Source organism: Centrocercus urophasianus, unplaced genomic scaffold (assembly GCF_019232065.1).
Source record: "Centrocercus urophasianus isolate 14NV4802_14NV808 unplaced genomic scaffold, USGS_Curo_1.0 seq_1262, whole genome shotgun sequence".
Classification (NCBI taxonomy): Eukaryota; Metazoa; Chordata; class Aves; order Galliformes; family Phasianidae; genus Centrocercus; species Centrocercus urophasianus.
Window position 1 is genome coordinate 23,288 of NW_024884434.1, and position 12,292 is coordinate 35,579.

Here is a 12,292-nt window from a genome sequence, read left to right on the forward strand (position 1 = left end):
TTTATTCTTCACACTGATGGGTTGATGGCTGATGGTTGGACTAGATGATCTCAGTGGTCATTTCCAACCTTAATGATCCTATCATTCTATGGCCAGGACTGGACAGTGGGTGAATTCAGGATTGGACTCAGTATGCTGAATCTGTTACTTCCTTTCTTTGAAAGTTTGGTTTGGAAAGAAGATTGTCCTTGTGCATGACCTATGCCAGATAATTTCTTTTATTCAAAGTTCTGTAAAGCAGCTCACCTCCCCAGATGGCAGCGGGGCCCCTGAGGGCTGAAGGTCAGAGCAAATGACTTCTATTAGCTCTCGGAGGATATGGGGGAACTCATCAAATGTGCTCACATAGAAAACATTCTGGAGGTTCTGCTGCAGTAAAATGTCGTTGAGCTCAGCAGGGTCAGCTCCTGAGACACCCACAGCAATGACGCGGATTCCTGAAACACATCACTCTTTCAACAGAAGCAAAAATGTCTAACATCAGAATTTCCAAACCCCTCACCACAGCCTTGCTGTTAACAACCTCTGATGGGAGTAGGTACTCTACTAGCTGCTACAGAATTCACTGACAGCAGTGTGTGTGAGTTACAGCAACACAAAGGTTCTCAAGTCAGGAACAGGAAGAAGAGAGGATGAAGAAGTGATGAAAGCCAACGATGCACTTGAAGTGGACAGGATGCCCAAGGAGGCTGTGGATGCCCCATCCCTGCAGGCATTCAAGGCCAAGCTGGATGTGGCTCTGGGCAGCCTGGTCTGGTGGCTGGTGACATAGCAGGGGGTTGAAACTGGATGATCATAGTGGTCCTTTTCAAACCAGGCCATTTTGTGATTCTATGATTCTATGGATTCACATAAACCCTCTGGAAAGTCAGCACCTAGCTGTACATGGAGGACAACCAAGGCCTTAGGGAAACACAATAGGGCAATTCTTACCCAAAGCATGGGCTGCTCTGGCAGGTGGCAACACATCATCCTGGGATCGCCCATCAGTCACAAGCATCAGCACATGAGGGAACTCTGGTCTCATCCCTCTGGAGGGTTGGAATAACTCCTTTAGCATAAAGGCTATACCACGACCTGGGCAAACGTGGAGAGAAACAAATTAAATCTACAGAAGTGTTAAGTGTACAGGAAGGTTCCCATTCCATGCACAGAGGGATGAGGGCATTCAGTGTGGCCTCATAAATAGCCAGTAGACCTTAAAGAGGGGCAATGCATTTTGAGGGAGGAAGACAGCAGTAAATCAGACTGGCTGGAATGGTTCAGGTTGAAATCTGCAGATAGTTTTGGAAAAGGAAATATATATTTGGGAGATATGAAGCATTTTCCATAAATTTTAGGAAAAAAACCCATAGAATTCTCGTTTCCAAATTTCCTTAGAAAGACCAGGAAAGTTTCCTAAAGGTCTCTCCCTCCAGCTGAAATGGGTAAGAAGCCCCAAAATAACGTGGACTCCTAAGGGAGGTAAAATGCCTCTGTTGACACAAATCCCACATACACAAAAATAATAGTACTAGAGGCAAGGTAACTGAAGAGTTTGCAGTCTGCCCAGTTTCACAGCCACTTTCCCTATCCATTTGGATTTCCCATCCAAATTATTGCATTCTGACCACCTCTATATGTTCCTGACCAATACCACTGAGCCAGGATGAGGTTTACAAGTCTTCATTTAACATATGTGGATTCCTCAAGGCTTCCTTTTATGTTTACTGACTAGAAGACATTTAGGTGGGCCATTTAAAGAAGTTAAAACGAATCACCTTCAATTTAATATTACTGCTTTTGTACTTTCAAGGAAGTAGGTATACCCCACCATCCTGCTGGGAACGTGTAGGTAGAAAGGGTTGCCTGAGGTTCTGACAGTATAAGACAAGTTTCTGAATTTCTGAGAAATGAAGCTGATGAAGAGCTGTGTTATTTGTACAACAGGGGGAAACACAGAACATTATGTGATGGCAAGTCATGAAAGTAAGACTAGGTTCATTGTTTTATTGTTAGGGTAGCAAAGCAATAACCATTGGAACTTGCTGATTAAAATGTGCATGGAGAGGGTAATAACGATGCTTCAGCATAAACCATCCTTATCTAATGTTTATGGGCTAGGTCTCCAAGCCAGGTATAAAAATCTCCCTCAAGGTTATAAAACAATGAAGAGAAACACAGCAGTAAAACTAGGACACAAATAAAGGACACCAGACTAGTTGGATAGACCATCTCTGGGAATAAAAACACATATAATTCTCTGCTCTCAAATTTTACAGAACTTTAGACCGTAACTTTCTAACCAGGTAAACTGGTTCAAAACACTCATACACCTTCTCAGGCCTCGACCCTCTGTCTTGGCCCAAAATTGCATCTCAACATGTATAGACTCACACATACACACCTGTTTTTGTGTTGCCTCCTAGGTAGTGTAGCTCTTTGACAGCTTTCAGAGCACCTTTGCGGTCCTGGTGCTGGTTGAAGTGGAAGGCTGCTCTGGGCTCCTCACTATACTGTGCAACAGCAACCTGATAAAAAAAAAAACACCAATGGATGAGAGATGTGGAGGGCTCAGGAGCACAGCAAAGGTGTCATCACTTGGAGACATCCAAGGTCAGGCTGAACCAGGTTTTGAGCAACCTGATTTAGCTGTAGTTGTCCCTGTTCAATGTTGGAGAGTTGGGCTAGATGGCCATTAATTAAGGTCCCTTCCAACTCAAATGATTCTGTGACTCACTGATCACTCAGTAAATCTTGAGTGGATAACACAACCACTGGCACTGCAATATAAGTGGTATTCCTTAGTCTGTATTTCTTACAGGTTAAAAAAAAAAAAGGCACAAAAACACCTATTTCACAGACAACACATATGTTACAATTCAGATGCTTAAGCATGGGCAAGGTACTATTTTGTACTCTAGGGCACCAGAAATTTTGGCACAGGCTGGTAGATACAGCATAGACCTGATGGGAAATACAATTCTGGCAGCTCATGAATGTGTGGGAGCAACATCTCCCCTGACACTGTGCATCCCTCCTCAATCAAATCTTCATCCTCCATCAACAGCAAAGAGAGCTCAGCTACTCAGTTCATGTGATACCAGCCTAAACTGAGGTGGCTTCATCTCGCCAGAATTATTTGTTAAATTAGGGTAAACTCATCACTTGCCTAAACCTTCAAGGCTGCCTACAAGGAAAGAGTGCAAGAAGTTTCCCATTTCCTTTTCAACTGAAAGCTGCATTCAATGGACTAGTTCACATGGAATGTTAATTAATCACAAATGACCCCAAATAAAATATTTACGGAGTCCTGTAGCTTTGCTTTGCTTGGTCATGTTTTTAATACTGTGGAAGTTTCATACCACAGATTGAGAATCGGGATTTCTTCTCATTAGTGGATTGGATGTGGGATGAAATAGGATCCCAGGAAGGCACCCAAAGGCTGATACATCACTGGGCTCTATAAACTGGATAGTATTTCAATAGGTTTGGAATTTGCATTCCTAATGACTTGTTCTTAGCAAAATAACCAAGCAATGGGAATATCTCCATACAAATAGGGATTCAGGCTGAGATTTAGAAGATTTCTATTCTGGTCTTTGTTAGATGTGTGTTTTTAGTCAAAACCTCTCTGAATCTCAGCATGAGTGAGCAGACTGCTGGCACTGCAGAGGTAAGCAATGGGTAAAGACTTGGACAGAAATCACCTTCAGGAAACAGAATAACAAATGCTTGCCTGTGTCCCTTCAGGCCCAATCTTAGGGAAATAGGAAATGATCCGGAAGAGAAAATCCTTCACTTTGTTGAAATTACTCCAGCCAATACTTGAGGACTCATCCACCAGGAACCCAATGTCTGCTTTGAACTTGCCACAGACTGCAGAGAGAAGAGAGAATCTCTGTAAGTTGTGGGGCCTTAGAGTGTATGGAACGATGAAACAAATGCCAGCTCAAGTATGTTCTGTGATGCCAAGTATTGGTGAGCAAGCACCTTCACTCCACAGGATGGTGCTGAGAGCTTAATTGCATTATATATGGTTTATGTCTCCAATTTCCCCAACTCTGGCTACTCTCACTATATACTGAATGAAGAGTAGGATTTCGGCTCCTGAGATCAGAGGAAAAAAATAATTCCTGGTGGTTTGACCCAGTTCTACATCATCCTGAAATCAAACATTGATAACACGCTCACTTGGCCCAGGGAGAGCTGTCAGCGGTGCAGAAGCTGTGGTAGATGACAGGAGGGTGTTTGGGGTTGGTTGTAATGTAGTGGTGGCTAATGGAAGAGGAGTGGTCTTCACATTGCTTGGAGATGGGGATCTCATGGTAGCCTGTTTTGCAGAAGTCATGGGAGAGACCAGTGGAGGTGAATCGCCGTGAGGTCCAGCTGTCAGCCGACATAGAATCAAAGAATCATTAAGGTTGGAAAGGACACTCAGATCATCTAGTCCATCAATCAACCCATCACTGTCAACATCTTAGTTATGATGGTACTACCTTGAAAAGCAACAGAATTTTAGGAAAACAAAACAAAACAAAACAAAACAAAACAAAACAGGAAATTAACTTCAACAGCAGTTACCTAGGAAAAACTACAGAATGACCTTTCTGACTTCATACCTGTTTGCCCAACGAGTGTTGTTTTTGGTCCCTCTCTATCTCCAAAGACTGGTCTTATGGAAAACAAATACGTCTCCTCAGAGCTCAGTCCTGTCACTCGATACGATCTCAAAGCTGCTGGTAGCACTTCCAGGGAAAGATCAGAAGCTGGAAAAAAGGGAGAAACATCCATTATAGTTTGCAAAGGCTGGTGTGTATAAAAGCAGGACTCTTTGTTAATGAATGGAAAGCTTGCTGAGAAGTAAGCTTAACTTGAGAAATGCTTTTGTGTACCACAGATAGTTCTAGTTTAAAATGGTGGGAAAAAATCTGTGTAAAAGTCGTAACAATGTTTTGACATTTTTAAAGTGTCTCATTTTTGAAAATGCTGAATGATGAGTTTTGACAGCGATCAAAATGAAATTTGTACCTTTTCATTCTGAAATAACATTTTTCCTTAAAAGAATAATGGTTAGCTTCTAGGGAAATAAATAAAGTAGTTGTAAATAACCTGTTTCATTTACATTACACTACATTTACACTGTGGCTGTCTAGTGCTATCTAGCACTAAAACCCTTTGTTTCACGTTTGGTTTTTCACATAATGAGAAAGTGTAAGGTTACCACACTCTGCCACAAGCAGAAGTTGGTAGTAGACTGAGGTAGGAAATACCTCATCACATTCAGGGTAGAATACATGGCATGAGGCTGGTAAGCTTATGGAGGAAGAGGCCTACAAGCACTAGAGAAAGACCATTGTTTTTCCGGAGACAGTTTTCAAAGAATGAATGCAAAACATTGATTGAATAGAAGCAAACTTTGTGGCTTTCGTAGTACTCAAGAGATGAGAGAAACAAGAGAGAGAAAGGCAACATGGTGAGGAGTTGATGGTGATCTTTTCCAAAATTAATGAGTCTGTGATTCTATAATATCTAGCTGAATCTCTCCAACGTCCCGTCTATCAGAGAGGGCAGGAAGATTGGATATGGATGGAGCCCTATCAAGGTGAATGGGATTTGTTTTATGTAGCACCAGAGATGGAGATTTACAACTGTGATGACCTCCAGCTGAGTGGAAGGGGATCCAAACTCTTACAGAACAGGATGGTTAGAGCAGGCAGGTAGGGAGGAGGGCATTAAATGAGCCCAACTGGAGGGAAAGGCAAATGGGTAATGAATGAGCATTCATTTAGAAAAAAATTCAAGTTGCTGAGAAAAAAAATTAATAAAGGCACCAAGAGGAAAAAAAAAGGGCATAATTCTTAACGGTCTTTCTATACTTGGATAATTAAACAAGAGAAATTCGAACTACTCAAGAGCATAAATTTAATCTCATTGGTACTATTGAAACTCAGTGGCAAGATTCATGGGATTGTGATGTTAAATCAATAATTATAAACCTATTTCAGAAGGAGCGATCGAGTGAGGGCACAGTGGGACTGTCAGATGTGCTATTACCCATTTCTGAGCCCCTGACAACTCTGAAACCAATGATTTTTGAATGCTTACAGATCGATACTTTAACAGCACAGCACAGGGGAGGAACAGTTACATTAGATCACTTAAATCACCCTAGAGAGCTGAATGTTCTGTTCCCTAATCATTTATCTATAATATGTAGAGGAAAAAAAATGATGTTATCGCAGGAGACTTCATCCTGAGTGACATATGCTGCAAGCCTTAGGCTGCCAATACTAAAATGTCCTCGGAATTAAAAAAAATTAAAGTTGATGACCTGGTAACTCATAAAAGCACTGCAGGGAGCACAGGGGAATTTTGTCAGATCTGTTTTCTTTATTGGCTTGTGAAGATTAAAAAAAAAAGCTAGTAGCTGAAGCTGAAGCAATGACAGGAAAATTGCTATATCGAAACAGGCTTAAGCCTATTCCTGAAAAAATAAGAAACCTGGTTCTTTAAAATGACAAACCTATTAGGGCCAAATCAATTGGGTAAAAAAAAAACAAAAACAAACCCAAACAAATATATGCTAAAAATTATAAGCAATGATTAGGAAAGTTTTGAAAGATCTTTGCTGTACGGTAAAGCTTTTGAACAGAAAGGAATTAAGGCTGTATAGAAAACAAAACCAACCACTTCTTGGTTAACTATTCCCAACGGCCTCAAGTTGCACTAGGGGAATTACAGGTTAGGCATTAGGAAAAGATTTCTTCTCAGAAAGAGTGGTGAGGCATTGAACAGACTGCCCAGGGAAATGTGGAGTTGCCACAAACCTGGTGAAAAGCCTTGCACTTGGCTTTGTTGAACCTCATGAGGGCCACCTGGGCACACTGCTCATGCCTGCCTAGGGCTCTCTGGATGGCAATTAAGGCTGTTGGTGGAAAGAAATTTCTTCTATATTACCTGCCACTTTCATCTTCTGCTGCATCAGCTGTCTCTAAGACCAAGTACTGAACTGAATAGACCACAAGCCAAGCCACACTTGTTCATGCTCCATCCTCAAATACTCTTAGTTAGGGCAGCTCATCTCAGATGAGTCCAATTTACAAGCCATCCTTCCTTTCCCAACCATATGAATATTACCTGAGGACAAGCGCCATGTTAGTAGGTATGTGGATACTCCAGGAACAGCAGTCCAAGTCAGCAAAACACTGGTCTCTGCAGCTTCCTGCATAGTGAACTCAGTCACTTTGGGTAAATCCACTGTTGCAAAGAAAAAGAAAGCAAGCTTATCATAGAATCATTCAGGTTGGATAGACCACTAAGATCATCAAGTCCAAGTAACAACCCATCACCACCATGCCCTCTACACCTATGTCAGGGTGCAATGAAGGGTATGCTAGAAAACACGTCTTCATCCGTGTTGAGTTTCAGAGACCTTCATCATTAAGGCTGGAAAAAACCTCTAAGATCATCTTGTCCAACTGTCCACCTACCATCAATATTGACCACTAAATCATTCCCTAAATGCAAACCGATATAATTTTATCAAATAATTGTCATATCTTCAGCCTGGATGCCGGGTTTTTCTCCCAACCAATCATTAAATTTGAGTTGTTGAGGTGGGAAATTAACTTTATGCCTGATCACTTGTACCAGATGCTATTACTCCTTGAAGCCTCCGTGACTGTTTTATGTACCTGATCTCCACCCCTGGATTTCCAAATCTCCCTATTCTGCAGCATCAGTCGTATTACACAGAATCACAGAATGGCCAGGGTTGAAAGGGACCTCAAGGATCATGAATCTCCAACTCCCTGCCACATGCAGGGCTACCAACCTCCATGTTTAATGCTAAACCAGGCTGCCCAGGGCCCCATCCAACCTGGCCTTGAACACCTCCAAGGACAGGGCACCCACAGCCTCTCTGGGCAACCCGTTCCAGTACCTCACCACTCTCTGGGTAAAGAATTTCCCCCTGATGTCCGACCTAAATCTCCCCTCCCTCAACTTAAAACCATTTCCCCTCATCCTACACATATCAACCCTTTCAAAGAGTTGATTCCCCTCCCCTGTGTAGGCTCCCTTTAGGTATTGAAAGGCTGCAATGAGGTCACCCCTCAGCCTTCTTTTCTCCAGGCTGAACAAGCCCAGCTCCCTCAGCCTGTCCTCACAGGGGAGGTGCTCCAGTCCCCTGATCATCCTACATGATGCCATAAACTCATGAATGATATTTACATTTAACCTGCTGAGAATGGTGAAGATATTTCCCATCGATACAGCCCAATTATATTTCTCCTTGCCCAATCCCATCCCATCTCCCATCACAATCCCTGGCACTGCCTGGTGACATTTATTCCATACTCACAAGTTTTGGCTGTGAGGAGCGTGGGGTTTCCCTCCTGTCCTCCAATCACTGCAGACACACCAATGGTGTAGGTGGTGCTCTCCTTCAGCTTGGGGATGGTGAATGAGTTGCTCTCACCTCCAACTAACTGTGAGGTTTCCAAGCCACCTAGCCACAATTGCAGCGACACCACAAAACAAATAAACAAACAAATAAATAAATCCATGATACTACATAGAAAGAGCAGGGTGATTGCTATTAACAATTACTGTTACAGTTGTTTTCCTCCCTGGCCTGGCATCATATACACTGCTGGAATGGAATCCCTTCCCTGACTTCTTGAATACAACTACACTTAAATCCAACTGATCTCCAGATTACAGATGAAAACTTGGCCAACTTTCAGGCCTTCAGCCTGTCCCTGGAGATACTATAGCCCCCATCCACCCTGATGATCTGTAGGAAAAGGATTGAGTTAAGTTTGTGTTTTCTGGTGATCTTTGTTCTTTGTCCTCACACTGCACCTAAGGGAGCAGGATGCTTACTTCTGAGTGGTACCCAGGATATCTTATAGTGAGTTGCCTCTGGAAGCCTCCTCCAAGACAGCTTCAAAGTATTGATAGCAGTGTTGGTAATCCTCAGATCTTGGATGGTGTGGATGGGGCTGGAGTCTGTGAGAGATGCTGCAAAATAGAAAAGTGTAGAAATTCATGCACTAAGGGCAGTTTAATAAGAAAGAAATAAGGGGAAGTTAAAAAAAAAAAAGTAAAACAAATTTTTAAAAGTAAGTGATACAGAACACAGTTCCTCACCACTCCCTGACTGATGTTCAACCAGTCCCTGAGAAATGGTGGACCCTTTGGCCTCAGTTTTACAGTTCAGCACGATGCCATATGATACGGGATGTCCCTGTGGCCACTTTGGGTCAGTTGTCCTGGCTCTGTCCCCTCCCAGCTCCTTGATAGCAGGAGAGTGTGAGGAGCTGAAAAGTTCTTGTTTTAGTGTAAGTACTGCTCTGCAACAACTAAAACATTGGTGCGCTATCAAAGTTTTCTCATTCTAAATCCAAAAAGCAGCATCAGATCAACTACTGGGAAGAAAAATTAACTCTATCCCAGCCAAAACTGGGTCAGATGTTGGAAGTAATGAAGTGCTTGTTGTTCTAAGTCATGACACTGAAGAAAAACTCAGTAGTTATGAATTATAACTCCCTAGTCGTTGATTGCATTTTGGAAGAAAAGGCAAGAGGCGAAGTTCAGGTTCAGGTTGGATATTAGGAAAAATTTCTTCAAGCAAGGGAACAGACTGCCCAGGGAAGGTGTTGGGTCAGCACCATCCCTGGAGGTGTTCAAGAAATGTGTAGTTGTGACACTTAGGGACATGGTTGGTGGGCATGGTAAGGATGAGTTGATGGTTGGACTGGATGATCTCAGAGGTCCTTTCCAACCTCAGTGATTCTATGACTCTACTCAGAGATACCAGGCTGTATTTACTAGAAGAATCCATGAAGCAGAGCACTGTGCAGTTAAATTGAGGGGTCTCATCCATATTTTTATTGCCAGCACCAAACTCTGGTTGCACATCACAGGGACGTGAAGGGAGGAACAAGAGGACAGATCATTCAGAGGCACATTTAAACACTATGGGTTCTGATAAACTCATGTGAAAAATATACTGGAAGAAGCAAAACCCCATGAATCCAACCCCAGTGTCCCAACACAGAGGGCTGTTCCATAAGGTCGTACCTGTGCGGTGAGTCAGAGTCACCTCTGGCCCCTCAGTCTTGCTGAAGACAGCCCTAATGCTGACTTTATACAGGGTGTCAGGCAACAGGTGGTCAATCTGGTGAGCCAACAATCTGCTGCCCAGGTACTGAGTCTTGGCCACCTGTTTTTCTGTAAAAGAAGGGATGCTTCTTGTAGCTCATCAGTGAGGCTGGCGGCATTCCCTTCAAGGGAAACATCCTTTCTTTGCTGCACTGCAATTCCAGAGCTTTGGGGATTAACTTCATAAATAGAAGAGCACAAACACAAAGAGAGAAAGATCTATCAGCAATGGGTGCTGGCTGAAGATTGTTTTGTAGCAGTGAGATCTCTTTCCTGCTCCAGGCAGTGGATAAGGACTTTGGAAAGGTATTTTCCATGGCCACTGACATGGGTCTTTGACAGGAATAAGTACGTTCACCCTTTTTCTGCTCACCATTGCTGGCTCCCACAGGTCTCCAGGTGACTTTGAATTTGGTGGCAGCCGACATGATGCTCCATGCCAGAGACAGGCTTGAGCTGGTGTAGGATGTCACCTTGAAATTGGAGATGTAGCCAAGAGGAGCTGCAAGATTAAGTTGGCGTTAGTGCACTGATTGCTGCCCCGAAGGCTCCATGTTGGCAGTACAGTAAAGCCAAAATTGGAGAATATTAAAAAGTGCCATCTTTGCTTATCCCTGGTGCCTAATTGTTCTCATTTGGAGGGAAACTGGTCTGAACACTCTAAGGCTTTGCACGTACATCCTATTGCCATTAGCACCAAAGTGTATGTTTCATTGTAGCTTCAGCTAGGAGCATATCTGTGAATCCAAAAGAGGCAGCATGGGGATTCAGGCAGCTTTCTGCAAGACTGAAACATCCACCTGGAGCTCCCATGGGTGCTGTGAATAGGAGTATTTGCCCATGTCAACCTTTCAACACAATGTTCAGACCATTGTCTCCATACTGGATTCTAGTCCTCTTCCTCTACCTTTCCATCTCTGATGATAAATCTGGAACCTCCCTTCAGTAGACATACACCAACTTGAACCATCCACCCAATGGATGCATGCTATGGTATTAATTGAACACTCTGCTCACATGTCTTGGCTGTGGTTGTGATCCCTGGTCCTTCCACTGAGCCAAAGAGCACATAGAGGGAAATCACATACTCGGTGTCATGGGCCAGGTTGCGGAGCTGGTAGGTTGTGATTGACTTGTTGAGGGCCAGCTGCCGAGGTCGATCTTTCCCAAAAAATTCTTTGCAAAAGAGAGAAAAAGAAATAGAAGAGGATACAGACTAAAATCTGGGGAGTAGCTTTATCGTACACTAGGAGATGCACCATAGTTTCCCCATCTTTGACTCAGCCTGTGTTTGTTGGAACAAGAGAATATTCCTTTGATTGTTTATTAAGGAATCTGAATGACCAAAGCAATTGAACTCACCAAGAGGATCCAAAAGAACCAGCTCTCACACCCAAGGCCCCAGTTAACATAATATGGGTCACCGGATGCACCTATGTGTTCTCTGCCTCACCCCAGCCCTCCAGGGAGTTGCAGAGCCCCTGCACTGCTGCTGTGACTCAGCTCATCCTCAAGGACCAGGCAAGGTAACGTAGAACCATTACCAGTGGTACCCACTGGGATATGAATTGGGATGGGGTCAGGTTGCAGAGACCCTATCTGCCAGCACTGCAAGACAGGCCCTGGAATAATTTCTGGTTTCAGCTCATGCCCTGAAGTAGCTCAGGCCAGTTAATGAGCTGGAGTTGTTCCTATGTTCATCATTCCTGAGGTTCCCAGAGCCTTATCTCCTGTGCTACTGGAGGAGGTGTGGGTGATTCAGGATGGAAGGCAGTGGGATCTTACCTGGTGTAGGACCCCAAGCTACTCGGTAGCCAGTGGCCCCAGCAACTGAGTCCCAGGAGACCAGAGCAGCATTGGTGGATATCTCACTCACATTCAACATCTGCACAGTGCTTGAAGCCACTGCAAGAAAGATTTGCCTGCTCAGTTCAAGGACCCCATAGCTTCTAAGTGACTCCCCCAGAAGCTACTATCAGAGTAGGATAGGATAGGATAGGATAGGATAGGATAGGATAGGATAGGATAGGATAGAGTAGAGTAGAGTAGAGTAGAGTAGAATAGAATAGAATAGAGTAGAATAGAATAGAATAGAATAGAATAGAATAGAATAGAATAGAATAGAATAGAATAGAATAGAATA

At 43.3% G+C, this 12,292-nt stretch overlaps 1 protein-coding gene across 1 annotated transcript in view; it reads right to left on the reverse strand.

Annotated features, from left to right (window-relative positions):
• LOC122156524 (collagen alpha-1(VII) chain-like) overlaps positions 1–12,292 on the reverse strand; it is a gene marked incomplete at its 3' end in the record, with an annotated part of 45,509 nt that overhangs the window by 20,354 nt on the left and 12,863 nt on the right. The window contains exons 12-24 of the mRNA XM_042811294.1: positions 11,935–12,054; positions 11,167–11,325; positions 10,523–10,651; positions 10,069–10,218; positions 8,869–9,006; positions 8,345–8,491; positions 7,120–7,239; positions 4,602–4,748; positions 4,174–4,368; positions 3,719–3,858; positions 2,387–2,510; positions 934–1,077; positions 247–437 (exon numbers count right to left, since the gene is read on the reverse strand). Of these exons, the coding sequence (XP_042667228.1) occupies positions 247–437; positions 934–1,077; positions 2,387–2,510; positions 3,719–3,858; positions 4,174–4,368; positions 4,602–4,748; positions 7,120–7,239; positions 8,345–8,491; positions 8,869–9,006; positions 10,069–10,218; positions 10,523–10,651; positions 11,167–11,325; positions 11,935–12,054 (1,904 nt within the window). The remainder of the gene's footprint in view (positions 1–246; positions 438–933; positions 1,078–2,386; positions 2,511–3,718; positions 3,859–4,173; positions 4,369–4,601; positions 4,749–7,119; positions 7,240–8,344; positions 8,492–8,868; positions 9,007–10,068; positions 10,219–10,522; positions 10,652–11,166; positions 11,326–11,934; positions 12,055–12,292) is intronic.